General features: G+C 40.6%; 1 protein-coding gene and 1 long non-coding RNA gene across 2 annotated transcripts in view; both read right to left on the reverse strand.

Annotated features, from left to right (window-relative positions):
- Positions 1-1,316: 1,316 nt before the first annotated feature.
- st8sia1 (ST8 alpha-N-acetyl-neuraminide alpha-2,8-sialyltransferase 1) overlaps positions 1,317-26,272 on the reverse strand; it is a 31,375-nt gene continuing 6,419 nt past the window's right edge. The window contains exons 3-5 of the mRNA XM_034075178.2: positions 11,463-11,572; positions 6,403-6,495; positions 1,317-4,912 (exon numbers count right to left, since the gene is read on the reverse strand). Of these exons, the coding sequence (XP_033931069.1) occupies positions 4,441-4,912; positions 6,403-6,495; positions 11,463-11,572 (675 nt within the window). The 3' untranslated portion in view covers positions 1,317-4,440. The remainder of the gene's footprint in view (positions 4,913-6,402; positions 6,496-11,462; positions 11,573-26,272) is intronic.
- LOC139432972 (uncharacterized) lies at positions 20,176-22,403 on the reverse strand. The gene is made up of 3 exons (XR_011642541.1): positions 22,349-22,403; positions 21,564-21,643; positions 20,176-21,038 (listed from the first exon to the last, which is right to left on the reverse strand). It is a non-coding gene; the product is annotated as an uncharacterized lncRNA (long non-coding RNA).

The following is a 26,272-nucleotide window of genomic DNA, read 5'->3' on the forward strand; positions in this document are numbered from 1 at the left end:
GAAACATTTTGAAAGTATGAAGCAACAGCAAGCAGCCAGTTAAATATCGTTATGACTGTAACTTTGTTTTAAACTTAATCCCTACAATCCGAAGGACCGATCGTGGCTCCCAATGTGGCTATGAGCTTGGCAGTTTAATTGTAGGCAGAGTTCTTGCAAAAAACCACAACTGTGAAATTGTAAATCTAATCTGTGTTGATATTTTCTTGTGGAGCCTGCATTTTTTTAAGTTGTGATCTTGTTTTAATGTAAATTCTAAGTAAAACTAGCAGTTTCCCACTGTTTCCAATTTTCAATAAGCTAAGCTAACTGGCTGCTAGCTCCATGTTTGACATACAGAAGTGGTGTAAATCTGCTCAGCAAAAAAGCGTAACAGTACCTTCCCAATGCAACAATAAGTGATAAAACACAACCATAAAACTGTCAAGAACATAGTGGCGTGTTCAGCCTCTTGATAAGGAACCTTCAGTTGGAATGTAAAAAAATGATATTCTGCCCTATTGCGATGGTGAGATTGCTCTTATAAGTTCCTCCATGCAAAATGAATAAAATAAAGCGTTTCAAACATAGGCCTTCAAGTCACATGACAGATTCAACTCCCTTTTGATAAGAAAACTCAGAGGATGGAATAAAGGCCCGAATCAGACGGTAATGGGAATAGATACAAAAACATGTGTACAAAAAGCACGTACACATTTAAAAATCCTCATGCTCGATATACAATTCACACTCTGTCCAGTCTCACTCATTCACAATACTGAGCAGGAGAGAGAAAACAGAAAGGTACGGAGCCCCTAAAGGGACATGGAAATGAAAAAAAAGAAACGAATCCGTTATCCTGACTTTATTTTTTTTTGAGAAAGTTACCGATGCACCAAGGAGGAAGTGGAACACGAGACAACCATGTCATTGCAGACTGTTATGTGGGGAAATGACAGTGCATACTTTATTTGAGATATATTTTGAAGTCAGACTTAATTTTATGGACATTTCGGCCAGGGGTGTAGAGCTATTGGTTTAAGCACCGGACTGGCAAACAGGAGAGTCTGTAAACCAGTCTGCTTTGATCTATGAATTAATGTCCGTGACTCTCAGAGTACCTGCTGACACACACACACACACACACACACACACACACACACACACACACACACACACACACACACACACACACACACACACACACACACACACACACACACACACACACACACACACACACACACACACACACACACACACACACACACACACACACACACACACACACACACACACACACACACACACACACACACACACACACACACACACACACACACACACACACACACACACACACACACACACACACACACACACACACACACGGAGCCAGTGGCGGACTGGCCATCGGGACGAATCCCATTGGGCCGGTACCGAAGTGGGCCGCCCGTTGACAGTTTACGTGGGCTGGGCTAGTCCCAGTCCGCCCATGATTTATAGCTGTTCAATGAAGGTAAACACAGTGTAGGCGGTGCGTAAAAGCTCTTTGAGCGCTGGTGCTGCTCTTCTCTGAGTTACACGTCCCGCTGCCTCCTGGAGTGACCACACACCCCTGGCCGAAATGTCCTTAAAGTGAAGTCAAAGGCCCATTCCCAAACCGCCCCCTACACCCTACCCCTACACCCTACCCCTCCGTTTGCGCGTTCACGCGGAGGGTCCGCCATATTGAGGGCTGTTCCAAAGCAACAAGTGTGGAGGGGGAGTGGGCTATCAAGCCCTCAAACAGCGAGTCTGCAGCGGTGCTGACTGGAGACCGGTCTCTACCTGACCGGAGTCACGCTGTGTGTGTCCGTCAGGAAACACGCTGTTTACAAGTAGTTCCAGCAAACATCCACTGATAAACTGCGATGTTAAGAACCTCATGATGACCTCATATGTTTTTAACTTAGGATCATACCTGTGTTTAGTCTAGAAAAAGGTAAATGTGTGCATTTTATTATAAAGTTGTGTATATTTACAGACCGTTGCAAAAACTAAGAAGCTTATAAACATCAGGTTTAAAACTAAAAGAGCTTTGAAACACAATGAAAGATGTTTGGAGTTTTATTTGAGTTATTCATTTAAACCTTTTGTCTAAGAGATGCTGATTTGAAACCGTTGATACATTAGGTCATTTCCTGTTTCTGCCGGAGAGAGGGGAGGCCGTCCCAAAGCTTGCTGCTGTATTTACTCCCTCCATCTGACAGGAGGGAGCCTCGTTGAGCTGCGAGTGTGGCTACAGACGGAGTTCACTCCGTCGCGTAGGGGTAGGGTCGAGGGAGTGGTTTGGGATTGGGCCTAAGTACGATATATAACTCAAATAATGTATGCACTGTCATTTCCCCACGTAAACATAACAGTCTGCAATTAAATGGTTGTCTCCTGTGCGCTTCACTTCCTCCTTCCTCCTAACTTTCTAAAAAAAAATGTGCGAGATACTTTCTGGTGCTCACCAGAAAGTATCTCGTGCGCACGAGTTAGTATCTGGTGCGCACGAGTTAGTATCTCGTGCGCACCAGATACTTTCTGGTGAGCACCAGAAAATACTAACCCGTTATCCTGACTTTTTTTTTTCTCCCTGTTTTTTTTTTTTTTTTCTTCATGTCCCTTTAGGGGCTCCGTAGAAAGGTGCAAATAAGAAACATAACAATAGCTAAAAGTCTTGATCAAGTTTTGAACCACATCCTGCGTTTGGACCCGAATGTTTTTTTTAAAAACTTGGTCCAGCAGTTTGTAGTTCTTCTAAGTTATTCAATATCAACGATTGATCCGCAGGGCCAAAATAAAACATTTAAGAGCATGGTCAGCTTTGGAGATATCCCTTGTTTAGATGATCCTTTATGCCTTAATATGTCTCAAAAGGCACTGGACATTTTACAGCTTAATAGAGGAGTAACAGCATCAATCACTAAACTATTAACATGTTCCGTACCTTGAGTCTTAAGGAGTATTTTCAAGGATAGTGGGACACTCCATGCACTGTCCATGCAGAGCGATCCTGTGTTGAAGTATCGACAATATGGCACCGTCACATTTATCACTCTTAAAGACATTTCATATCACGTTTTCCATCTGCAAGGCCTGCAAGTACAAAAAACAACAACGATTGTGTTCGTAGTGTTAGCTTCTACATCAGCGAGTTGTTTTTCCCTTGTGCACAAACAAATACAAATCACAACTATAAAAGATGCACAGGACAGAGGCTCAGTTCTCCCTGCACCCGGATGCAACAATTATAATAACTGCACGAACAAGTCAGCCACTTACTGTAAATGCCACTTTAGTGAGATTGAGTCTTTTTCTGTCACTTCCTCTCTTTATATCAGTGTCTCTCCATTTGAGAGAACAAGGACAGTGTCAGAGTGGGCATCAAAGAGAGCTCTGTTCCCTTGGCAAGTATAGTACAGATTCCAAGAGGACTCAGATTTTCTTTAAACCAAGGAGCCTTCTTGAGAGTGAATTGTACCATAAAGTCAGTGAGGATGTCCGCTTCCAGGTGAGGTACCTATGTGTGAGGTTAGTTTGCAAAACATGTCTTATTACTACATATGTGGATTTTCTCTTCTCTCCTGGCCACGGAGGAAGCGGAAAAAAAGCACAATTCACATTAATCCCAACAATCACAATTTGGCAAAAACAATACATGGTTTACTCAATGCCCCTTTCCAGGGAAGTGTTCAAATGCAACTTGGCTAAACATTCTGGGATGTATATTACTTAAGACTCCATTTCTAATGGCTCCTGAACCGACGCTCTATTTGGTACCAGAAAATGCCAATGAAGCGCTTGGTTGAAGTAAAGCAGGGAGAGAAAAATCCTTTCATGCACATACCAGCCAGCTTCCACTCTTCTCTCCCCCCTGTCAGTCCTTGTTCCCTCCTCCATTACATTTCAGTCCTATTCAAGCTACTAGGTAGCCGGATTCCATTATCTCTCCCTTGTTCGCATTTCGCCCGCCTTTCAGTGCCTTTTATTATCCCCCCTGGTCCTCAGCTCCTTCTGTCTCTGTTTGAAAAGACCCAGAGGGGGGGTTTGGTCCAGCTGCCCCATATCTCATTCAGATACAGTAGTCAGCACAAAAAAAACAACTAAAACATCCCCCACCCATCTAACCCCACACCTTACCAGCTGAGGCTTTCCACCACATACCATAAACACACACCATTTCCGAATTGAGAGGAGATATGGCATGTTTGTGTGAATGTGTGCCCCGATGCTGCTGGTTTGGGTGGAGGACTTTGTTATGATAATTAGGGATTAGCTCTGGTGGGGGGCAGCAGGAGTGTGTGTGGAAAGAGTGCCGAGGTTCCTCTGAGGAAATATGCGCACTAACTTCCTGCCGCTTTACAATCCTCCTCTGCTTCCTGTAGCCCACTGAACTGACCGCTATCGCTCCATCAGGAGGCTCTAACTCCCTCATTCCTGAGGGGGGCAGCATCCCACTCTCATGCGCAACGTGCCGCTTTTGTGCAGCTGCCAGAGCTGGACAAACTCCTCGGGCATGGCGTGGAACCACTTATAGGGCAGGATGTTGTCGTAGTAGTGGTGGCTGACCGGCTGCTCGTCCAGGCCCACGGAGAAGGGCCAGAACCCGTAGGCCGTCACCTCCTCGCACAGCCCCAGGGCCAGCGAGACCAGGAACAGCCCCGTGGAGAGCCGTTTGGCATGCACCCCGCGCCCTTTCCAGAATTTACCCACCGAGCGCAGGAATTCTGGGTTTGCAAAGAGCATGGTGAGGTTGGAGGAGGTGTCGGCCAGGGCGTAGTAGGCCCGCAACGAGGGGTCAGTGCCGGGCTTCATGGAGAATGCTGGCATGTAGATGTAGCTGGAGCCGTACACCTTCATACTGTCCACGAACGCTTTCCTGGACCACAGGAGGTTCTGAAACCTGAGATAGAGTGATACAGAGGAAGAGTTAGACTTTTTTTGAAATGATTTTTGTATTCAGCTTTTCACAATCATAGACAATACACTACTCTCTGTAAGCCTTCTGTAGTTTACAGTGAAATCAAACATACATATTTATCTCCATGTGGAAAACACTCATCTCAGAGGTAATGAGACGGGAACAAATAAAACAATGTCTGGATGGGAAGTCTAAACCGGTGGAATCTCTCTGTGTTAAATATTGTTTGGAGCTATCTAAATGAACACTGGACAATATCTTTGGAAGAATGCTGGATTTGAAATGGTCAGATTATAATTGCTTCCCTGTGTATTATACAGTCATTGTAACATGTCATGCTTGGTTGTCTGCGTGTTGTCCTTTGCCTCATTTAACTTTGCATTTTTATTGGACCAGTCTTGTATTAATAACCTGATTGTTTGTTGTTTTATGTACCTTTATTGAAAAAAATCAATAAAATAACAAATTGAAAACATACATATTTGTGGATAATACAGAGGCAGGCTCTTCAATCATGCTATAACATACAGAATGAACATAAACACAAACAAGGTTATGGGGGTATACCTGCAGCCTATTCAAACAAGGGGGCATAGAAAAAAATACAAATATAAGACATAAGAATCCCTACTAGACAAATGATGGTCGTATTGGTGTAACATATATTATAAATGTTTCCCATCTCGTCAAAAAGATTCCCTGTTGTAGTCTCAAAGCAAGGGTTATCCTTTCCATCTTGAAAATATCATAAACAATGTCAGTCCAAAGTAGCTTCTCCTGGTTTTACCCTCATTCTGGTAATGGCCTACTTGCTAGAGGAAGCAGGGGGGTCATTTCAGTTCAGGGGCCACATACAGCCACATCTGATCTGAATTGGGCGACCAGTAAAATCGTAGCATAATAACCAATACCAACTCCAAATGGTTCCCTTAGTTTTAGTGCAAAAAAGTACATTCTGAAAATGACATCAAAGCTGTCGAAGTTGCAGTTAAGTTATCTGTCATTTTGACACGTTGACACTAAACGTTAAGTCGCCCGTGGCCTGGTTTACTCATCTGCTGCTCCCTCTCTGTCTACAGAGGAAATGAACTTCCTGTTGTCCGCACTGCAGCACAATGGGTGGTGGGCTCGTACGCACTATATTCAGCGCTACATGAGTTTCAGTTTTACAGTTCAGGGTTAACTCATATGCCTCAGTCAATATAGTTTATTTGACTCTTTAAACCCTAATCATGTTTGTATTTCATAATGCCTTTCTTCATTCTCACATTTGGTGCACTTTGAGCGCTCGCTTGGACTAATGCATATTTGAATGCCTTCCTGATTTGTAGACTAGCGCCACATAAAGTTTGAATGACAGGAAACCATAACCAATAGCTCACAAGTACGCTGACATCGCCCTCAGCCATGCGTGTTCAAACCATGCATGCACTTTGTTCTGTATGATAAGTGAGGAATGTTTTTATGATCACCTCTTCTCTACAATGCTGGGGTTGGCAGTGACCATGTGCGTCTTGGTTCCCACATCCTCCACATAATCCTTTGAAAGCGGCGGCAGGTTGCACCTGAGTGAACAAAACACAGCCAGTTTATTATTCATTTTATTTTTGTAAACACTCCACGTACAAAATGCACTGGCAGAATAAACAATTACAGGATTCCTCGAGGTCATTTCCGTGATTATCTGATCTGATTACGCTATCAAACAGACAGTTACCATGGTAGTGTGTGTGTGTGTGTGTGTGTGTGTGTGTGTGTGTGTGTGTGTGTGTTTACAGCAGGTCAAAGATACTTTAAGAGGTTAAAGGGGGGTAATGGGAGCTATTATAATTCAACTAAAAGTGAGAACAGCTAAAGAGACATTAGATGTGGACTAGAGCTGTAAGTATTTGCCAATCTGTAGATTTTTTTCTTGATTAATCTTATAAATAAAATCTATTATAGAAATATAATATAGTAGAAAAACAGTGCAATATGTCAAGCAGCGTATCCCACAACCCCCACAATGTCTTGTTTTGTCCAAAAATCTATTCAGTTTAAGGTCATTGGGAAATGATGACTTCAGACTGAAATAATGTCTTTCTTAAAAAGATTTGATTCTAAACTCTAAAGTGGACTGACATTGCTTAGAAGTGGTTAAACAACAACGCCTGCAGAATGGTTTCAATCTTAATCAACTGGAGTGACAATGTCCCATATTTAACATCAAATATAACGTTCCCTTATGTTCTCTCTTTCACCAAGAAACAGCTGCAGCAACAATGTGAACATAAATCCACAAGGACTAACTAAAGTTCATTTTGTGTTTGCAAGATGTGTTTAGTTTTTGAGTATTTGAAAATAATGGAATAATGACCACACCGCTGATGATCACATCAGAGCTGTTTATATCAGCAGATGGAGGACATGAAGGCCAGCTGGAAAGGATACTTTTGAGAATGATGAACATATCCATTGTGTCCTTGCCATAGTGTTTCCTCTATCTGGGTTTAGATTATCTCAGTAACAGTTGTGCTATCTTTTACTTAAGCCCCGAATAGACTGTGGTGTTCATAGATGGGTTGGTACTTACATTACATTGGGTATATTGTAAATATTTATCTGTTATCTCAACAAAGCCATTTTTTCCGGGAAATTGCAGGACATACATTCTACTGTCTATTTTAGGACAAACCCGCTCGTACTTTGTAACACAGAGATACGTACTCAGAGAAGGGGTTTGTTACATTATGAGTGAGCTGTTTGAGGCTGGTTGCAATCACGACCAATCACATCACTTCCTCTGATGTACTGACAGTTTGGTTATGAAACAAAAGCCGCGTTCACACTGCGGTACTTTTCCCACAAAGGTTCATGCGAACTCTTTAGTTCGCATGAACTAAGTACAGATCGCGTTCACATCAGAAAATGTCCCTGGGGGTGGATTAGGCAAATGAAGCCGCTGACGTCACTTCTTCTTCTTTGGGTTTACTGGCAGGCCGCAACCCACTTCACGGCGTATACTGCCGCCCAAAGTCCCCGTCCGGAAGTCCCCGGAGTTGGGGACTGGCTTCAGTAGAAGCTGCTGGGAGTCCCAGCAGCTTCTACTGAAGCCTTCCGAGTAAATCGCCAGAACGCCGACACCTCCTTATCTCCACCGCTTCCATGTTTTATTTTGTGTTGCCATAAGTTAGTCTCTCTGCGTTTCTGCGCTGGGCTAATGCTAATGCTAATGCGAGGATAATAAAATGGCGGCTTCACAAAACTTTTTGGGAGTTTTACGGGGCGTGGTTTGCAATTCGCCCAGCCAATCAGGAATATAGCTCTTTTCTCAAAAAAGAGGGGGATTAAAAGGTTCGCATGAACTACTTTTAGTACCGGATCTTTTTGGTGTGAACGCGAGCATGAACTAAGTTCGCATGAACCTTTGTGGGAAAAGTACCGCAGTGTGAACGCGGCTTTTAGTCTGGATGTGGGGTGTTTTTTCAGTTATAACACATGTGGACATATTTTATAGTTTATAGTTGTAGTGTCTTGATGTTTTTGCAACAATATCACCACGTCCAAACGGGCAATACAAGAGGCTGTTTACTGTAAACATTCACATGGTTACATCAAGGGAGATGTCCTAACAAGCTATGAAAAAAAGGCTTCCCAAGCAGGTCAGGGATAATTCTCTGGGGAAAAGGGGGATGGGGGAGGTTTGGCCATGAAATGCAAAGCAGCAAGATAATTAAAAATGCTTAATATTTGCATGAGAACAGACACTACATGGCGTGTAAGGCTTGGTTCTGAATCCACTCTGGATTGCAACATGTGTTCAGGTCTTTTCTTGCAGCGTTCAACCTCTTCCTGCGCTTTGCTGAGAAGAACGTGACAGTTTTGAGGAAACCTTTTCTTAAATTTCACGCAACAGTGAATTTGTTTTGAATATATTATTATATATTATAATATAAATCTGGGATTTACTAATACACAGGGAACATCCTTCCCCCCCCCATTCTCTGTCGCTCTCAAAGAAAAGGTCTGAGGGTAATCTCTTTCCCCAGCTACACCCCGCCACCCCCTCTCCTCCTCCAGATACTTCCAAACCCCCTTCCCCTCCACACCAAACACACATGTCAAATGCTTTCAAGTTGGCCTCAAGATGTAAAACACAAGTAGATAAAATCCCCGATGTGTTGCACAGTTTGTCATTCGTCATGTCGACATGAATCGCCTATTTAAATATTGTTTTGCATTTCACCTGTTTTCCCTTTTGCATTGTCACTGACTATCATGACCTAAAGTGACATTGGCTTATCTTGTATTCTCACAGTCATTGATTCTAAATGATGGTGCATTCATTTACCATGGTTTTGAAATGTATTTAGATCACCAACTTCAATTTACCGCACTTGAAAACTAAGTATGATTTTAGACAACCCAAAAGTCATAATGCTGTAATTCTGTTTTCTTCAAGGTTGTGTCTTCCTGGTCGAATGTACTTATTGTAAGTCGCTTTGGATAAAAGCGTCAGCTAAATGCAATGTAATGTAAACCACATTTTTGTTTTGGAATTTAACAAGCAGTCAGTTTGACCAGTGAATATCAAAAGGTCTCATTGAGCAGTTGTACACAGGTGTTATTTGGAATCAGTGACCGACATACTAGGTGCAGTCAAAGCTGCGCAGTTGAATATCACTGCATATATTTTGCATCTTGTCCATGGAGACATTTCTATGCAACTATATTGTGAATCAACAGGTTTAAGCACCCTTTAAATTCATTGATTGATATAAAAACCCATTGTTATATCAATCTTGGACCTAGTAGTCATAGTAACTAGGTATGTTATTAAATGACAGTTTTCAGAGCCAAGAGGCTAATTGTCTCTTTGCTAATTATTCTCTGACAAATAGGATGTTTAGATTATAATCGAGTCACAGGGAAAACATTGAGGTTTGTGTGTTAGTTCATGTAAAGAAATGTATGTGCGTTCATGTGCAGACGTATATATAGTTTGTTAATTGGATAATTCATATCGTGCAAGACTCCTAAAGACGTCATGAGAGAATGAGCTTTCGACATCTGGAACATGTCCACGTTTAGGAGAACTGACAATGTGTGTGCGTTAAACACGTTTAGGGAACATGTTTGTGTCATTTAGAAAACGTATATCTAAATAATAATGATTAATTTCAACTATGTCTGTGTTTGTGTTTTATTTATTCCTCTCTGTCTCATTCTTTCCTGGTGTGAGTGCTGGACTGCCACACCACCATTCTCAGATGACCCCTGTAGTGCTAGTGTTTAGAGACACCCTGTTCAAAATGCAATATCTGATCTGTCGATTTCACTCTCTTTACAGGATCACCCATGAGGATGTGTATCAATCGGATTTATTTCCCGGTGCTCTTAAAGGGTCTTCTGTTTGAGCTGGAATCCGCACGACATCATGCACTTTTTCCTCACGCTCAAGATCTACATTTCAAAACATTAGCTCTCTCTTTAATCCGTTCTGCTTCAACAGTCTGGATCAGTTGTCACGTCCTCAGAAGGAATACCAGCTCCATCAGAGGGGATTTCTTCCTTAATCAAAACCCATATAAATTATCTTTGGTCACTTGTTTTTCAAAGATAAACACCTTTATCTCATATTAAAAATATGTCCCAATCCAGCAACCAGCATCTAGTTTTCAATGAGTGCTCTCCGGATCTGTTCTGCTTTATGCCTCTCTGCTGCCTCTCCTCTTCCTCCCTCGTCTCAGTCTGTCCCTATTTCTGCTTACTCACGTCTAACCTCCTTTTCCTCCTCCCTTTGCTGTGTCCTATTTTGCTTTCCAGGCCTTTCTCTCTCGGTTACAGTCGGCACCAGCTTTCATTATCACCATGGGCTGAGGGCTCATGGGCACGGCACACTCACATTTGAGCAGTGAAGCAGTCATATCGTTTGACCAGTGAGGACTAATCTTTTTAGATTAGCTTTTTATTAGCAACCCCCCACTTTAAATGTTCTTTTAGTATTTATTATTTACCTACCTTTATATTATTGTATAGGTCTTAAAGGTTATTATCTTATTTTATTGATCTAACATGCTTCAATAGCAATATTTATTTTTACAATGGTCTTTTTTATTTCTTAATCGTTTAACCTTTATTAGAATTATGGCATTTTTATTACTATTATTTTTTTAAATTGTATTTCTGTTGTACCTACATGTTCACTTTGTTTTATGGGGTTTTATATGTTATATTGTTGCATCGATTCAGTTGTCTTGTGTCTTATCTGTCGGAGAGAAACCATTATTTATTTTATTTGTATTATCATACATTTTACCTCCTTGTGTCTATTAACCTGATCAAATGTTATATTTTGCTGCATGTACCTGTAAAGTTCTTAACAAGAAATTCCCCTCAGATTATTTGTTGTCTATTTTTAACTTGTGATGTGTGCTATTTTGTAAAGCATGTGTTGTATGAAAAGTGCTATATAAATAAAGCTTTATTATAATTATTATATACAATGCAGACTCATGCACTACCAGCCCCTTTGAGTCCCCTGGTCTCTCACCGCAGGACGAAGTCGGCCTGGTCGATGTCTTGTCCACATTTGCTGTTCCGGAGAATGCCACCATTGCCCACCACGGCACACTTCTTCAGGGGCAGCTGCAGGGGGTTTTCCTGCGCAGAGGGAAACATGCAGCTCTGTTAGCACACACAAAGAAACAGATATTCATTTTCACTCAACCTAGAAACCAAAATGGAGGCAGGTGCATGAGTGACCTTGGGTTCAGGAAAGAAAATTACCTTCTAATTTTCATTAAGAGACTAAAGTGCTGAAGGACAAACAAGCCTGGATATATGAGTGAGGAAGTGGGACAAGTAGAGGTCATAAAACTTCATAAATCAGGTTCTGTCATGGCTTTTGCGTCAAGAGCAAAGTCTATATTATACATAGAATTATTGAATCAAAAATCTTAAACAAACATAGATGAATCAGCAAAATACAAGGATTAAATACCGAGCAAACTCTTTTTTTCTAATGCCTGTAAACAGAAAACGTACTGGAACTGCAAAGTGCATCAGGCCAATAACTATAACATGTTAATGTGATCTTTGAATGTAATGTACCCACATTATTTCTCAGGGAAAACAAATGTCAAAGACGAAAAAACTAAATATGATTATATAATCTCTGCTCCTACTCTTCCATTTTAATCAAATTTGTGTTCTGGTAAATGTATTTTCTTTTGTCTCTGCACAGTGTTTTTAAAAGTACCCACAAAGCCCTCAGATGAACTCAAGAACCCCTTCATACCATATTTTAAATGTGAACAAAGTGGATATTTTTACAATATTTGCAATAAAAGTAATCCGTCAATGTTTTAGCTAGCTATTTGGAACTGTTGATTCATTTTAAAGATAGTTATTGTAACCGTTTTTTCCATTGATTTTAGCTAACTATCTTGAGCTGTTCACAAATGTGAATATATAGTATTTTAATCAATTTGTATTTTCTGTATACAGTAGAGCTACTCCACCATCTCTCCACTCTCTACTACACCCTAGCCACTGCAGAAGTAACTCCGGGGGTGGAAATCACAGCAGCCCTATCATCATCTAAATGAAAGCCTTGGATAGATTTGTATTAAAACTGTTCCTGAGAACGCTGAAATACCAAGCTCCACGAGGCATGGGCCAAAAATGTCCCTTCTCTTTGACATGGCTGTATTAAAGTCAAAGGCATGGATTAAGAGGGACGGCGGAAACAATTGTGCTCATTATTCCCCTCGGAGTGCACACACTTGAGAATACACACACACATAAACGCACACACAACCCTCCGCGCCTCGGGGTCTCTTTTAGACCGTGACAGGGGGGGTGAGTCAGAGGACAATACAATCACAATTCTTGTTTTGTCTCTCCGACAAGGGAAAAATATTCCAAACAAAACTGGAACCAGATGCTGTTTGACTTCCCACAGAGAAGAGGATCATTCACGAGCTTGCAAATGTGTCATCATGATATTAAGGAATAATTCATCAGAAACTTTTAGGATGCTGTAGAGATACGAATAGATAATCTTCTGTACAGTGGAGAGAAATCTGTGTACGGACGCTCTGTTTGAGCCGTTTGAATAACCAGTATTTAACTGCCAAAGCCTTAATTGGCACATTCCCTGGCAGATGCCCATACTGGAGCTGCTGCCAGCTTGGTGAAGTGTGGCTGGTTGTCTGTGTTCAAACCCGCAATTACAGCACTGGTAGTTGAGAGGGATGAGAATGTGTGTGTGTGTGTGTGTGTGTGTGTGTGTGTGTGTGTGTGTGTGTGTGTGTGTGTGTGTGTGTGTGTGTGTGTGTGTGTGTGTGTGTGTGTGTGTGTGTGTGTGTGTGTGAGGGTGAGCTTGTGTTCTGTGCTTCCTGCCTAACTAGTAGTTACGTTCCTTCCGAGAAACACACATGCACCTGATCACTTTATAGGCTTGTACTGTACAGAAAGTGCAACAAAAAAGAATCATTGCAAGTGTTAGACTCACACAAACACAAAGTTGTACAATGTAGCAGTCACCATGATCTGAGGCAGGGTGAGAGGGCAGAGTCTGACACAGAAAGAAAACCACCAGTTATAGATGTAACATAAAAAGACCACAAAGTGTAAAGATTAGTATCACTCAAGGAAGACAAGTGATGTCATGGATATAATGCCATGAATGGATTTTTATATTAGATTCTAAAGGGTTGGTTCATCCATATCCCAATAAATAGGGTGGCTGCAACACAAATAAGTTCAGGTATTAGAATCATTGATTCTATCACTACAAAAATATACTTTGTTAATAAGGACAATGGTTCTGGGAAGACACATTGATGCAGTTTTTTTTAAATGTAAAAAATCCTATTGCTCAACTTAAAATGGAGGGGTCGAATACAGTAAGAGTTAAATTTACGAAAATGCAAATTGGTGATAAATGTGTTCCTTTTCTTCTCCTTTACATTTAATTGAACATGTAAGCTCTAATTGAGATAAAACTGTGTATTTCACTTATAAACACATACAAGCAATAAAACAACTTTTGGTTTAAAACCTCCTGTGCTCACTGTGGTTCAGCCCGCCCACTCTCGCTTTATTCTAATTTCTTTATTTATTGGCCCTCAACTCCCCCACCCCTCATGAAAGAACATGCCCGGCTCTCGCTTGTAAATTAGGGTCACAAATTCACCGCATTTACCAACCAGGATATTAAACTGCATCAGAAATGCAGATCCAATCTTATTTATTAGTGAGATGTATTGCCTGGATACAAAAACCACGGCAACAGTAATTATGAGCTTCTCATTCTGTCCTGTTTCCTGGCACAAACACCCTACATCCACATGCACACCCACACACAGCATGTAAAGACATGTAAAAATGAGGGCTGTGCGGTTATGGCAAAAATCCTAATCACGATTATAACTGGTCAATATTGATATCACGATTATTAAATTATTCATTGAATTTGAAAACATCCATTTATTGAACTTTAAACCCGGTGCCCTCCTCAAATGTTCTTCCTTTCGACACCTTCGCGGCAAAAATGTACACGCCCCAAAAAACTGCTATTAAATCATCATTCATCAATATTCTTTTCTACTTTTTTTTTGTTCATGAATCACATAAACAACTTCTAACATACTCAAAAATACCAAACATTCCATAATCTTCTGGATTTGAACCCTTTTAATGCCTGTTTCATTATTTGAATGATCTCATTATTTATAACAAACAAATACAAAAAATGAAAAAATGTCAATATAATAATTAGTAGAGGGATGGAACTTTGGTGGTTATTAGAGTCTTGGATGTGTCAAAGATTAGCAACAAAATTGATTTGACTGCATTATTATTGTTTACGCAGTATCAGATACTACCTCTGGACACCTTTGTGGCAAAAATGTACACGCCCCAAACAACTGTTATTAAATCATCATACATCAATATCTTTTTCTCCTTCTTTTTTTTTTTTCATGAATCACTTAAACAACTTCTAACGTACTCAAAACTACCAAACATTCAATCATTTTCAGGATTTTAACCCTTTAAAATGTGTATTTCCCCTGGATACAAAAACCACGGCAACAGTACTTATGAGCTTCTCATTCTGTACTGTTTCCCAGCACAAACACCCAACATCCACATGCACACCCACACACAGCATGTAAAGACATGTAAAAATGAGGGCTGTGTGATTATGGCAAAAACCATAATCACAATTATTTCTGGTCAATATTGATATCACGATTATTAAATACAATTATTCATTGACTTTGAAAACATCCATTTATTGAACTTTAAAACAAATTAAAATTATAATTGAACAGTATGAATACCCTGAACTTTAAGTATAATTCAACTGAAAAACCAATACAAAAGTTAAATTATAGATTTATATCTACATTTAAATAAATAATATCAAAATAATAAATACCAATAAAAGATAAACAAATGTTTTGGAGCGCACTTCCACAAACTACTAAACATATATAAATATGATAACTAATGTCACTCACAACCTGTAATTATTAGGAACCTTGACAGACACTTGGACTCAAACGCACGACGCAAAAGAAAGTTTGTTGTTCAAAAGGTCTTTACTTTGAATAAGTATAAAGTTCAAACAAAAAATCACTCCTGAGAGACAAAACATAGCAAAGCAAACTACAAACTAAATAAACTTGACTATGATCACAAAGTACAAAAACTCTTGGCGTGACAAGCTGGCTCTCTTAATTATGAAGGTAGATATGGTGCAAAATGCGAGAGCGTGTAAAACCTGATGTGAGCACTTCCAGAAAAAAAATCTGAGCTTGTGTGCATACATTTACACTTGTATAAAATATCCACGTAACTGTGAACCAAATGTACACTTGTATAAAATATCCACGTAACTGTGAACCAAATTTGAAGTCACAGAAGAAGAAAAAAAGTTTTGAAGCTTGTAGAAAAAAAAAGAACTTAGTGATGAAATGTTCACTTGCAGACAAATACATATTTTTTAAATATATTTTCCATTACAACTGCAACTTGGTTATTACAACCTCTCAAATCAGTCATTACAACTTGACGAATCTGCTCTGTGGCAGTATACATTGACGAATCTGCGGTCTTGACTTTTGCTACACTTCTTGCGATAAATGTGTCGCAAAAGTAATTTTCACCTGTAGATGTGGGGGGCAAGCCCCCAGGAAGTGCGCCGGAATCTGATGAGAATATCATAGACTGTATATATAAATGGACGTAGTGTCCGTGACGTCACCCATAGAATTCTGCAGAGTTGCCGTGAAGCCCTTAGTAGGCGGAGTCGGCCACTAACGGCTCGACTGTGAAGTCAGAGTCTAATCCCGCCTGCTCCAAATAAGGGAAAAGAGGCGGAGCCGAGGCGGGACCTGCTGCCTCCGAACTGGAAGTAAACAGAGCTAGCTCAGGCTAAGAAGCTAAGCTAACATGAAATACATGCATGCCAAGTTACTGCTAACAGAGTCGTTCCCCTATATAAACGTTACATTCATAATCAAGTGAGACAATCTGCAAGAGAATTAGCTATATTTTGTTATTCTTAATGCTTGTCATTCACACGTTGAGAAAAGACGGACTCCACCGCCCGGACCTAACGGAGCCGCAGTGGGCTAGCTCCGGGACGCCGGCTGGAGCTAGCCCCCTGCTGCTCCGTTAGCTCCGACGGCCACCACTAGGATAATTGGGTCCCCTATTAACATTTGCTCCCGTTTAGCATTATGGGCGTCAAAGCCATAGACTATAAAAGTCTTACCCAAGGCTGAATCATAAACTAAAATGTATAAGTATGCATAAAGGGTTATGTCCTTAGCTGGCTAATAAGTAACAAGCTAGGGCTACCAAGCACACAAACACCTGCGAACGGGTTAACATGTATACTATTATCATTTTAGACTTCTTGGAAGTTCTGTTAGTACATTCAAGCGCACAGCACGACATTTTAATTGTCTGGTATTTGTAACAATATTCCCTAACAGGCACGATCACCACGAACACGGCTAAAGCTAAAGGGTCAAGTACAGTACTATGACTAACTAACGTTGTAGCCTCTATGGTTGTAGCCTAGCAGAGTGGACAAGTTGCTGTTAGCTGAGGCATGTACGTGTCCATCAACGTGACCACGCCCTAATTTATGCAAAAACTTTAAGACCTAATATAAATAAAAGGGTTGTGTTAGAAAAGAATTCACTCACAGATTCATAATCATGAAGTTGGAATCTATATCGATAATAATATTTATTGCATCCATGGGTAGAAACATGTTTTTTTCTGCTGTAAAGTTGGGCATTTTAACATGGGGGTCTATGGAAATTGCTCCTTTCTGCAGCCAGTCCCTAGTGGCCCATGTATGAACTGCAGTGTGTGGCACTTCCGTATTGGCTTCCCGGCTGTTCCCCAGAGTTTGCCGCTTGGAGAATATTCGTTGTGGCCAAACGGCGGTACTACACTTCCTTTAGGTTGCTGGCCCGGAAACACTTTTTCCCATTGACTTACATTGGGAAAGAGTGGTCTGTGTCGCTACCGCTGACATGGCGCGTCAATCAACAGTAAGTTTTGCCCATTACTTGCCCAGTATTACTTTGAATATTATTATTGTGATTGAGGATTAAATCCGCTTTGAAGACCACCGTTTTATATCGTGCAGTTTAGCGGCAAAATAACGTCAGTTAGCCAGCTAACGCTGGCTTTGTTGAGTTTATGCTAGCTAAACAAGTAGTGGTTGTAGTCTACAGCAGTAATTAATATAGTATAGCCTACTGCTTTGGCAGTAACGGTTGATAACCGTTTATGAAAAATAAAACCAATTGAACTGTATTGAAATAATGACAAGTTTTATAATTGTCTTGGGCTTCTGCTGTGTTTTTAAAGCCTTTGTAAATTATCCATGCTATTTTCTATTTAGAACGAAGACTTCAGAATCTTAAAATCCCTTCACGTTTGTATGCAATTGTGCTAAATTCAACTCTGGAATCAAGTCAATATTAATATCAGTGGCGAGCCGTCAGGGCCCTCTGTGAGGGCCTAAGATATTCTAAAAAATAATATTTGAAAACATTAAAAAAAAAAACGTTTTTTTTAAAATATCTTTTCAAATATATTTTTGTTGTTACATTTTTCATTAGTTTTACCAAAATAACTTGATTTAATTGTATTTAAAATAATATTTCCAAAGAAATAAATCCTTCGAATCTGCCTGTTCAGTTTCTGTTGGAATGTGAAGGGTTAAATGCCGTCTCTGCGACTGTGAAGACGGGAGAGCTTGTTGGTCCCTCTCTACATTCACAGAGGGCCCGCTATAGTAACTCAATGAGAGAGTAATGTCAAATGACAGTACAATTGACCAATCATATCTTCCCTCTAAATGGGCGGGCTTTATTTTTGCGGAATTTATGACAAGTTCCGCCCGCTGTGAGGTCTATGGGGTCTATGCAAGTGGTGCAGTGACGCATCCTAAAACCCGGAAGTAAGCTGCGCTCGGATTCCCTCGACAGAAAGCAATGGAATTTCTCCATAGGATTTTGGAAAATAGCTCGAAATAAGATCTGTGGAAAATGAACCGGTTAGATAAATGTACGTTTTGTTCAGCCGGATAATATCCACATGTCTACCCTACTTTTATTATTTTCGAATCATAAATCTAATCGATAGATTTATAATTAGCATAAATTCGTTCATGATGGCTCACTTCAGTGATAGTGATGACATCGTTGCGAAATTATTAACCGAGTCATTTTCAAGATTGAGTTACAATGATAAACTGGAGTGGCAAAGGATCAGCTGCATGACCCCGCCATCAAGTGCTTCATCCAAAAGGACAGGAGGATGGACTTTGTGTTTCAGTGATTTGATCATCAAAGGTAGGCCATTTTCAAAGTCATTTTCAATGCGGGCCGCCGTGCCGACTTAATTCATTTGTAATTGTTACTTGGCCTGTGGGTGCCCTGTCATGATAGGTGTTTATATAAATGGTGTTGTTTTGTGTGGTAGAGGGTCGCTGTCATTGATGCGTTTTGCACCCCAGGCCGCTGTTTTGATATTCCGCTGAAGTATACGCCTGTGACGTAATATCTATCTCTTTTTCTCGAGGGAAGGGGGGTCAGAGGGCCTGGGTATAAAAGTCACGGCTCGCCACTGATTAATATGTTTGCATGACATTAGTTATTTATATTTTGATATCACTTAATTATACGTTTAATACATTTAAGTCAAGCTAACCCCCTAATCCCACCAGGAGCGTCTGCGCTGCGGCGTTTTTAGCGATCGCGGCCACTCTAGTCAATGGGTGCTATTCCACCAGACCCGCTGCGCCGTGCCGCGTTGCGCCGTGCCGCGTTGCGCCGTGCCGCGTTGCGCCGCGGCTCAAAGCGTCCCAGAAGCTCCTCGCCGCAAGGAATTTCTAAAATATAGGATGAATCCTATTTTTGACGCGGCGCAGCGCAGGCAGGAAGTGATGAAAATCACCTTGTTGTCTGCTTTGCTGGTTGAGGGGGTGCACCCAAAACCGGCTCCTTCTCCTCCCCCCCACCACCATCTTTCAAGTAGGAGAATACATGCCAGCGTTCTCCTCCGGTTTACAGGCACTGTAAATTATATATATATAGAATAATTATGATGATGAATGCATATTTTTTTACCACTAAAATACAGCAACACATCTTTGATTCATGTCGTTTATAACTGGAATATTACAATTATTATTAACTGTGTCTGTAGTCTACAACACAACATAGGAAATAACAATAAACACGATTTAAACAGACACAAACATAAACCATTTAACTACGTAGCCTACTACTTGTAGAAGTACAAATGTCCAGGAAATATTCCAAAATCAACAACAACTGCGCGGCTGCACACACGACGCTCTGCTTCCGCAACGTTTTGAAACGCGTCTGGTGGGTTATGACGCAGGAGGAGGTCGCAGCGCGTCGCAGCTCGTCGCAGCGCGTCGCAGCCGCAGCGCAGACGCTTCTGGTGGGATCAGGGGGTAAGGTACATGTGATGGTAGCTAGTTAGTACTCTTACCTGTGATGCCTCCTCCAAACAGCATAATAACCAGACTGTATCATTAAATCTAAGTACCAGTTCTAGATCCTTGACTTTAGACAAACAATTCAAAAGACAAAATGTATTTAAAGACCAATCTTTATTTGAATGTGCCTCTTAACCTGAGATATTAGTTATACAGTAATAGTATTGATAATCTAAAAAAACTGAGTAACTCAACAGTTAACTTTATATTTATTATTGTCTAAAGCATTTATTATTTTCATTTTTCCCCTCTCATATTCAGTGTGGACGGATTGAGATAGCGTGGTGTCCAGAGGGCTACAGAGACTTCAGGGAGAAACCTCCCTGTGTGATGGACGTCCTGTCTGTTGGTTTGGAGAGGACTGAGGGTCTTTCCTCAGCGAGGAGGACCAGGCCTGATGGAGGAGGACCAGGCCTGATGGAGGAGCTGATACCATAGCTGATACCACCTGCACAGGCCTAGTCTGTCACGTTATTTCACTAAATGTGTTTACTTATACATTTAATAGGTTTACACCTTCTGTCCATATGTGCTTTTTATTTAAAACATGTTTGATTAACTTTTGGTTCACATTTCAATAAATTGTATTTGCACTCCTTTTGTCCATTATTCTTACTGAAAATGTTAGATTACACATTCACATCTGACTGAAGATTGGCCCCATTTATTTGTGATGTTGCAAACTCTGCGGTACAAGGCACAAGTGATGTGAAGCTCATAAAGTGAGGCAAATAGAAATAATCAGCTGATGGAGTGTAGATGTGGAAATAGATGCATCCCATCAGCTGACTGTGTTTTTCGCCACACATTATAAGCCTGACTATAACCACCCCTTCTCTGAGGTGCAGGCAGCGTCACAAACAAATTATGGTCCTGATAGACTACAAAAATATTCGGTGTGCAGATCTTTGTTTTCACAATAAAAGTAGTTTCTTAGTGAATGTCCTGTACTGGTCTTAAAATCTCATAACATCAGCCTTTAATGTTCCTCTTGGATGTTCTTCTTGACCCTCAGAGAAAGAGGAGATGCTGAGTCGTGTCTTTCAGGCATGTCCTTTCCTATCAAAAATGACAGGAAACATAAAACATTATTGCAGAACAAGTGTGTTATTTATGAAAGAGGTGTGTTGATATAATTATTTTTTTAATTGTAATCAGATTATGAATGAACATTATGAAATTCATCAACATTGAAATATATGTTATTATCAAAATAATATTTAACTGTTATCAAAACGTAGTGGAACTGTAGAAGCTTGCTCTGTTGTCTCACTGAAAGAATAACTTTGACCACGTTTTTTACAGACAATATTGAGAGATAAATAGTAGCAGTTCTCACTATGTGTTAAATATCTTTGCCTTCAATACATTAAATTAGAAAGCTGACAAAGTCATATTGCTTGTTAACATCTAAATGTAACCTTTTGCATGGAAAAAACCCTCAACTTCACTGATGTGTAGGTGATCTAGTATTTAGTATTGTTTAATGGAATGTATATCAGTGTATTAAAGTCAATACTTCATTTATTTAAATCAATATTTTTCTTGATTCTTTGTACAGTATGAAAAAAAGAGTCTTTGTACCTGTGCTGAAGTTCACTGCCGTGAGGAGTCCAGTTCTGTCTCTCACTCTCGGGTCCAGCCTGTCTGCATCACCTGGACACCTTAAACAAACAGATATATATGTAAAGAACCATGTGTACAAACAATATAACTGATTCTCTTCTGTTGAACATGTTGGATTGTGTATTGTCCGAGTCAGGGTCCTTTTTATTTTACTGTAACTTTGGAAGTTGGGTTACCAATGCTTACTGTTTATTTGATACCCATTTGGTAATACAATTAATAAAAACAACACGGTTTGGGTTTGTTCTTCAGATGACTGTGACGTTAACGTGTAAGCTCAATAATGAACTCCAGCTCAACGAACCATATTGTAATATCTAAGTAATCATCTTGAAATATGACATTAATAATTGTAATATACACACATCTTATTGTGAGGTTGATTTCACATACACTACTTCGACGTTAGCTAAATAGCATGGATAATTTGCAAAGGCTTTAAAAACACAGCAGGAGCCCAAGACAATTATAAAACGTGTCATTATTTCAGTACAGTTCAATTGGTTTTATTTTCATAAATGGTTATCAACCGTTAGTGCCAAAGCAGTTGGCTATACTATATTAATTACTGCTGTAGACTACAACCACTACTTGTTTAGCTAGCATAAACTCAACAAAGCTAGCGTTAGCTGGCTAACTGATGTTATTTTGCCGCTAAACTGCACGATATAAAACGGTGGTCTTCAAAGCGGATTTAATCCTCAATCACAATAATAATATTCAAAGTAATGGGCAACACTTACCGTTGATTGACGCGCCATGTCAGCAGACTGGTAGCGACACGAACCGTTAGCAGGCCCCCCCCCCCCCCCCCCGCAGTCATCCGATTCGACCTGTCTGTGGCTGTGACTGTGTTTGACCCAAGCCTCGTCGTTCTGATAGCTCCGCCCCTTCGCTCCAACCCACCTCCCTCCCCCACATCTACAGGTGAAAATTACTTTTGCAACACATTTATCGCATGAAGTGTAGCAAAAGTCAAGACCGCAGATTTGTCGATTTATACTTCCACAGAGCAGATTCGTCAAGTTGTAATGACTGATTTGAGAGGTTGTAATAACCAAGTTGCAGTTGTAATGGAAAATATATTTAAAAAATATGTATTTTTCTGCAAGTGAACATTTCATCACTAAGTTCATTTTTTTTCTACTAGCTACAAAACTTTTTTTTTTCTTCTGTGACTTCAAATTTGGTTCACAGTTACGTGAATATTTTTTACAAGTGTAAATTTGGTTCACAGTTACGTGGATATTTTTTACAAGTGTAAATTTGGTTCACAGTTACGTGGATATTTTATACAAGTGTACATTTGGTTCACAGTTACGTGGATATTTTATACAAGTGTAAATGTATGCACACAAGCTCAGATTTTTTTTCTGCAAGTGCTCACATCAGGTTTTACACGCTCTCGCATTTTGCACCATATCTACCTTCATAAGCTGGCTCTCTTAATGGCACAAGGCACAAGACGAACTGGCACAGGACAAAGGGAGACAGGACTATCTATACATGAGGTAATTGGGAACAGGTGGAAACAATCAGGGGCGGGGCAGACGCTGACGATGGCGGGAACACACGCAAAGGGAGGAAGTAAGGGGGGCTGAAATGAGAGACAAGAGGTAAGTACAAAATAAAACAGGAAGTGCAATGACAGGACTAGACAGGTGAACAAAAAGACTTGACTAAACATAAATCTAACCTGGGCTATGAACTAAACGTGAAACAATAACATAGGGCTGTGCAATTAATCGTATTTTAATCGCGATTACGATTATGGCTTGCGACGATTATGAAAACAGCATAATTGACAAAATACGATTATTTTGCTGGGTGCGCTTTCGCCCCTCCCTAAAAGCCCACTCAGCCACGTGGGCGTGACATGTGTTGTGAGTGTTCAGCGCGAGCGAAGATGTCAGAACAAGAGCAGCAACTCGTTAAAAAGAAGGGTAAAACTATTTCCACTATTTGGAAGTAATTTGGCTTTCAGGAGTCCGACGTGGAGCAAAACAAAGTACAGTGCAGGATGTGTTACCAGGTTGTGTTGGCACCACACGCTAACACAACCAATCTCTTTAATCATCTGAAATACAACCACAAAGTGCAATACGACCGGGCATTAATACAACAAAAAGCAGATGCCCGCTCGACTTCATTTACCACATCATCACAGTCATCGATTCAGGACGCATTGTACAGAGCAACGGCCTATGCGAGAAGCTCGCAGAGACACAGAGATATTACAGGTGCCATTACATTTCACATCGTTAAAGATATGTGCCCAGTTAGCACTGTTAGCAACCAGGGCTTTAAGCAACGTGTCAACATGTTGGACAAGCATTACGCGATGCCGGTATTATTTCAGCAGGTCTGCGCTGCCTGCACTATATGACAAATGCCGTGGGGAAGTTGAGAGAGATGTGGCTTCAGCTGACTACTTTGCTACCACAACAGACCTATGGTCTAGCCGAGGGGTGCTCAACCAGTCGATCGCAAGATGTGTCTAAAAATAGAACAACAATATTCTGTTTTATCGTTAATGTCCTGTAACATAATCTTCCTGTGCCAGAATAATGCACTTGAACGCATCAAAGCTTTGTGATTGGCCGGCGTCACCCCATGTGTCGGGGCGTGGCTGAGGGTCTTCAGTACAGGTGGCTTGTCACCTGCCTGTGCTCATCTCTGAAACCAGACTATGTAAACAGGCTGGTGTTTCTTGCAAAACATCTTTAAGAGATGACATGAGCAGCCCTACCAGCATTTGCCATGGTGGCCTAAACATTTTTATTTGGTCTTAAATTGTAGTTCAACATTTATTTGCTGTTACTTCTGGACCATGACGGTTGGCCAGCCTTCAACGTTTAACTAAGTGGAATAATGAATATATTTTACCAAAATGTTGGCTATATGTTAAGGAGTTTTCAGTAGGTTGTGACAGTGCACTGCAACATATTTGATTTAATTTATTTTGGTCTAATTTATTTATCATATTCATAATATATGTTTAGTATGGTTTTGGAAGTGCGCTCCAACATATTTGTTGATCTTGTTTATTGGTAAAATATTATTTGTTTTAAAGTTCAATAAATGGTCAATGAATAATCGTTAAAATAATCGTGATATCAATTATTGACCCAAATAATCGTGATTATGATTTTTGCCATAATCGCACAGCTCTACAATAACATGAACCTGATTAACATGACATGAATGATTTAGCAGACATGACGGGATGTTACAGTACCCCCCCCTCTAGGGACGGCTTCTGACGTCCCAGGAACTTCTGGGTGATCCCGATCAAAATCATTAATCATGGCCGGATCAACAATGAAACTCGCTGGGATCCACGATCTCTCCTCCGGACCGTACCCATCCCAGTCCACAAGAAACTTTACGGCGTAGACGGGACCTCCCTGTACCATCTGGGGGAGTGGAGGGGGTTTAGAGGCGGGCACCAATGAGCTCTCCCTGACTGGCTTGATCTTGCCGACATGAAACCGACAAGCGTGTTGTGGGCGTATTCCACCCACATCAGGTGCTTGCTCCAGGATGCCTGGTTCTGGAAGACCAGGCAGCGCAAACAGGTCTCTAGTTCCTGGCAGGCATGAAAACGGGTCAGGGGTGAAAAAGGTGAGAAGGATATTATCCCTCTAGGGGGGTCCGGGGGCATGCTCCCCCGGAAGAACATTTTGAATATTCTATATTTTAAAGCATCAATCTAATGCATTTTGAGATGCATTTCTTTTGCCAACCTGGGGAGAGCTGGAGAAACTTAACTTCAGCCATGAGTCAAAAATATTATGGCCTCCTTACTAAGTATTATCAGGGATGCAAACTCATCGGGTATGGAAAAGGTGACAAGGACCCGAGCCCCCCGACCCCATGGAATATCGGCTTTAAAATGAGGAATAACAGAGGATTTTAGCAGTCAAAACAACTAAAGCAGCAGTGTTAATAATAACAGAAACGCTAAAGAGTCACATCTAATAGAAATATATAAAAGCATTTATTTTAATTGTGTCAGTTTATAAGTTTATAATTTTGGCAGCACTGTTGAGCATTTTGAAAATCTATTGTCATGCCTCTGTGCAAGGCTGAGTCTTTCTATCTTTATGGCATCTGGTGTAAAGTAACTAAATTCATAAACTCAAGTACTATACTTGGGAACAATTTTGAGATAATTGTACTTTATTTAAGTATTTCAATGTTTTGCTACTTTGTTCTTCTGCAACCCCTGGATATTATTTTAGAACCTGCTTTAGCGATGTTTACAGTGAGAACAGCTGTGAGGCCCGTGCAGAAAGCAGAGCAGTGTGTAAAATATATATCACTCAGTAGAACAGGCCTACTCTCTTTATTTGCTTTAGTTTAGTAGATATCTACAAACAAAGAGTCGATATTTTTCTAAAACCATTTAGTGCTTCACATAATAAAATACACAACGGCTGTAGCCTAATTATGCTTTAGGAGCTGTAGGTGTGTGCGTGGTACAGTGTGTAGGTGTGTGTTGTACAGTGCGTAGATGCGGCGGACAGACGGGTCTCAGTTGGTTTGATGTCCTTACTTTTAATACTTTTAATACAACTTTGGCCCGTAATTTCAATTCCCCATTTCAGCGACTAGAGAGAGGGGGGGGGGGGGGGGGTATATCCAGTCTCTGATTGTGTTACGTT

Source organism: Pseudochaenichthys georgianus, chromosome 23 (genome assembly GCF_902827115.2).
Source record: "Pseudochaenichthys georgianus chromosome 23, fPseGeo1.2, whole genome shotgun sequence".
NCBI classification, from domain to species: Eukaryota; Metazoa; Chordata; class Actinopteri; order Perciformes; family Channichthyidae; genus Pseudochaenichthys; species Pseudochaenichthys georgianus.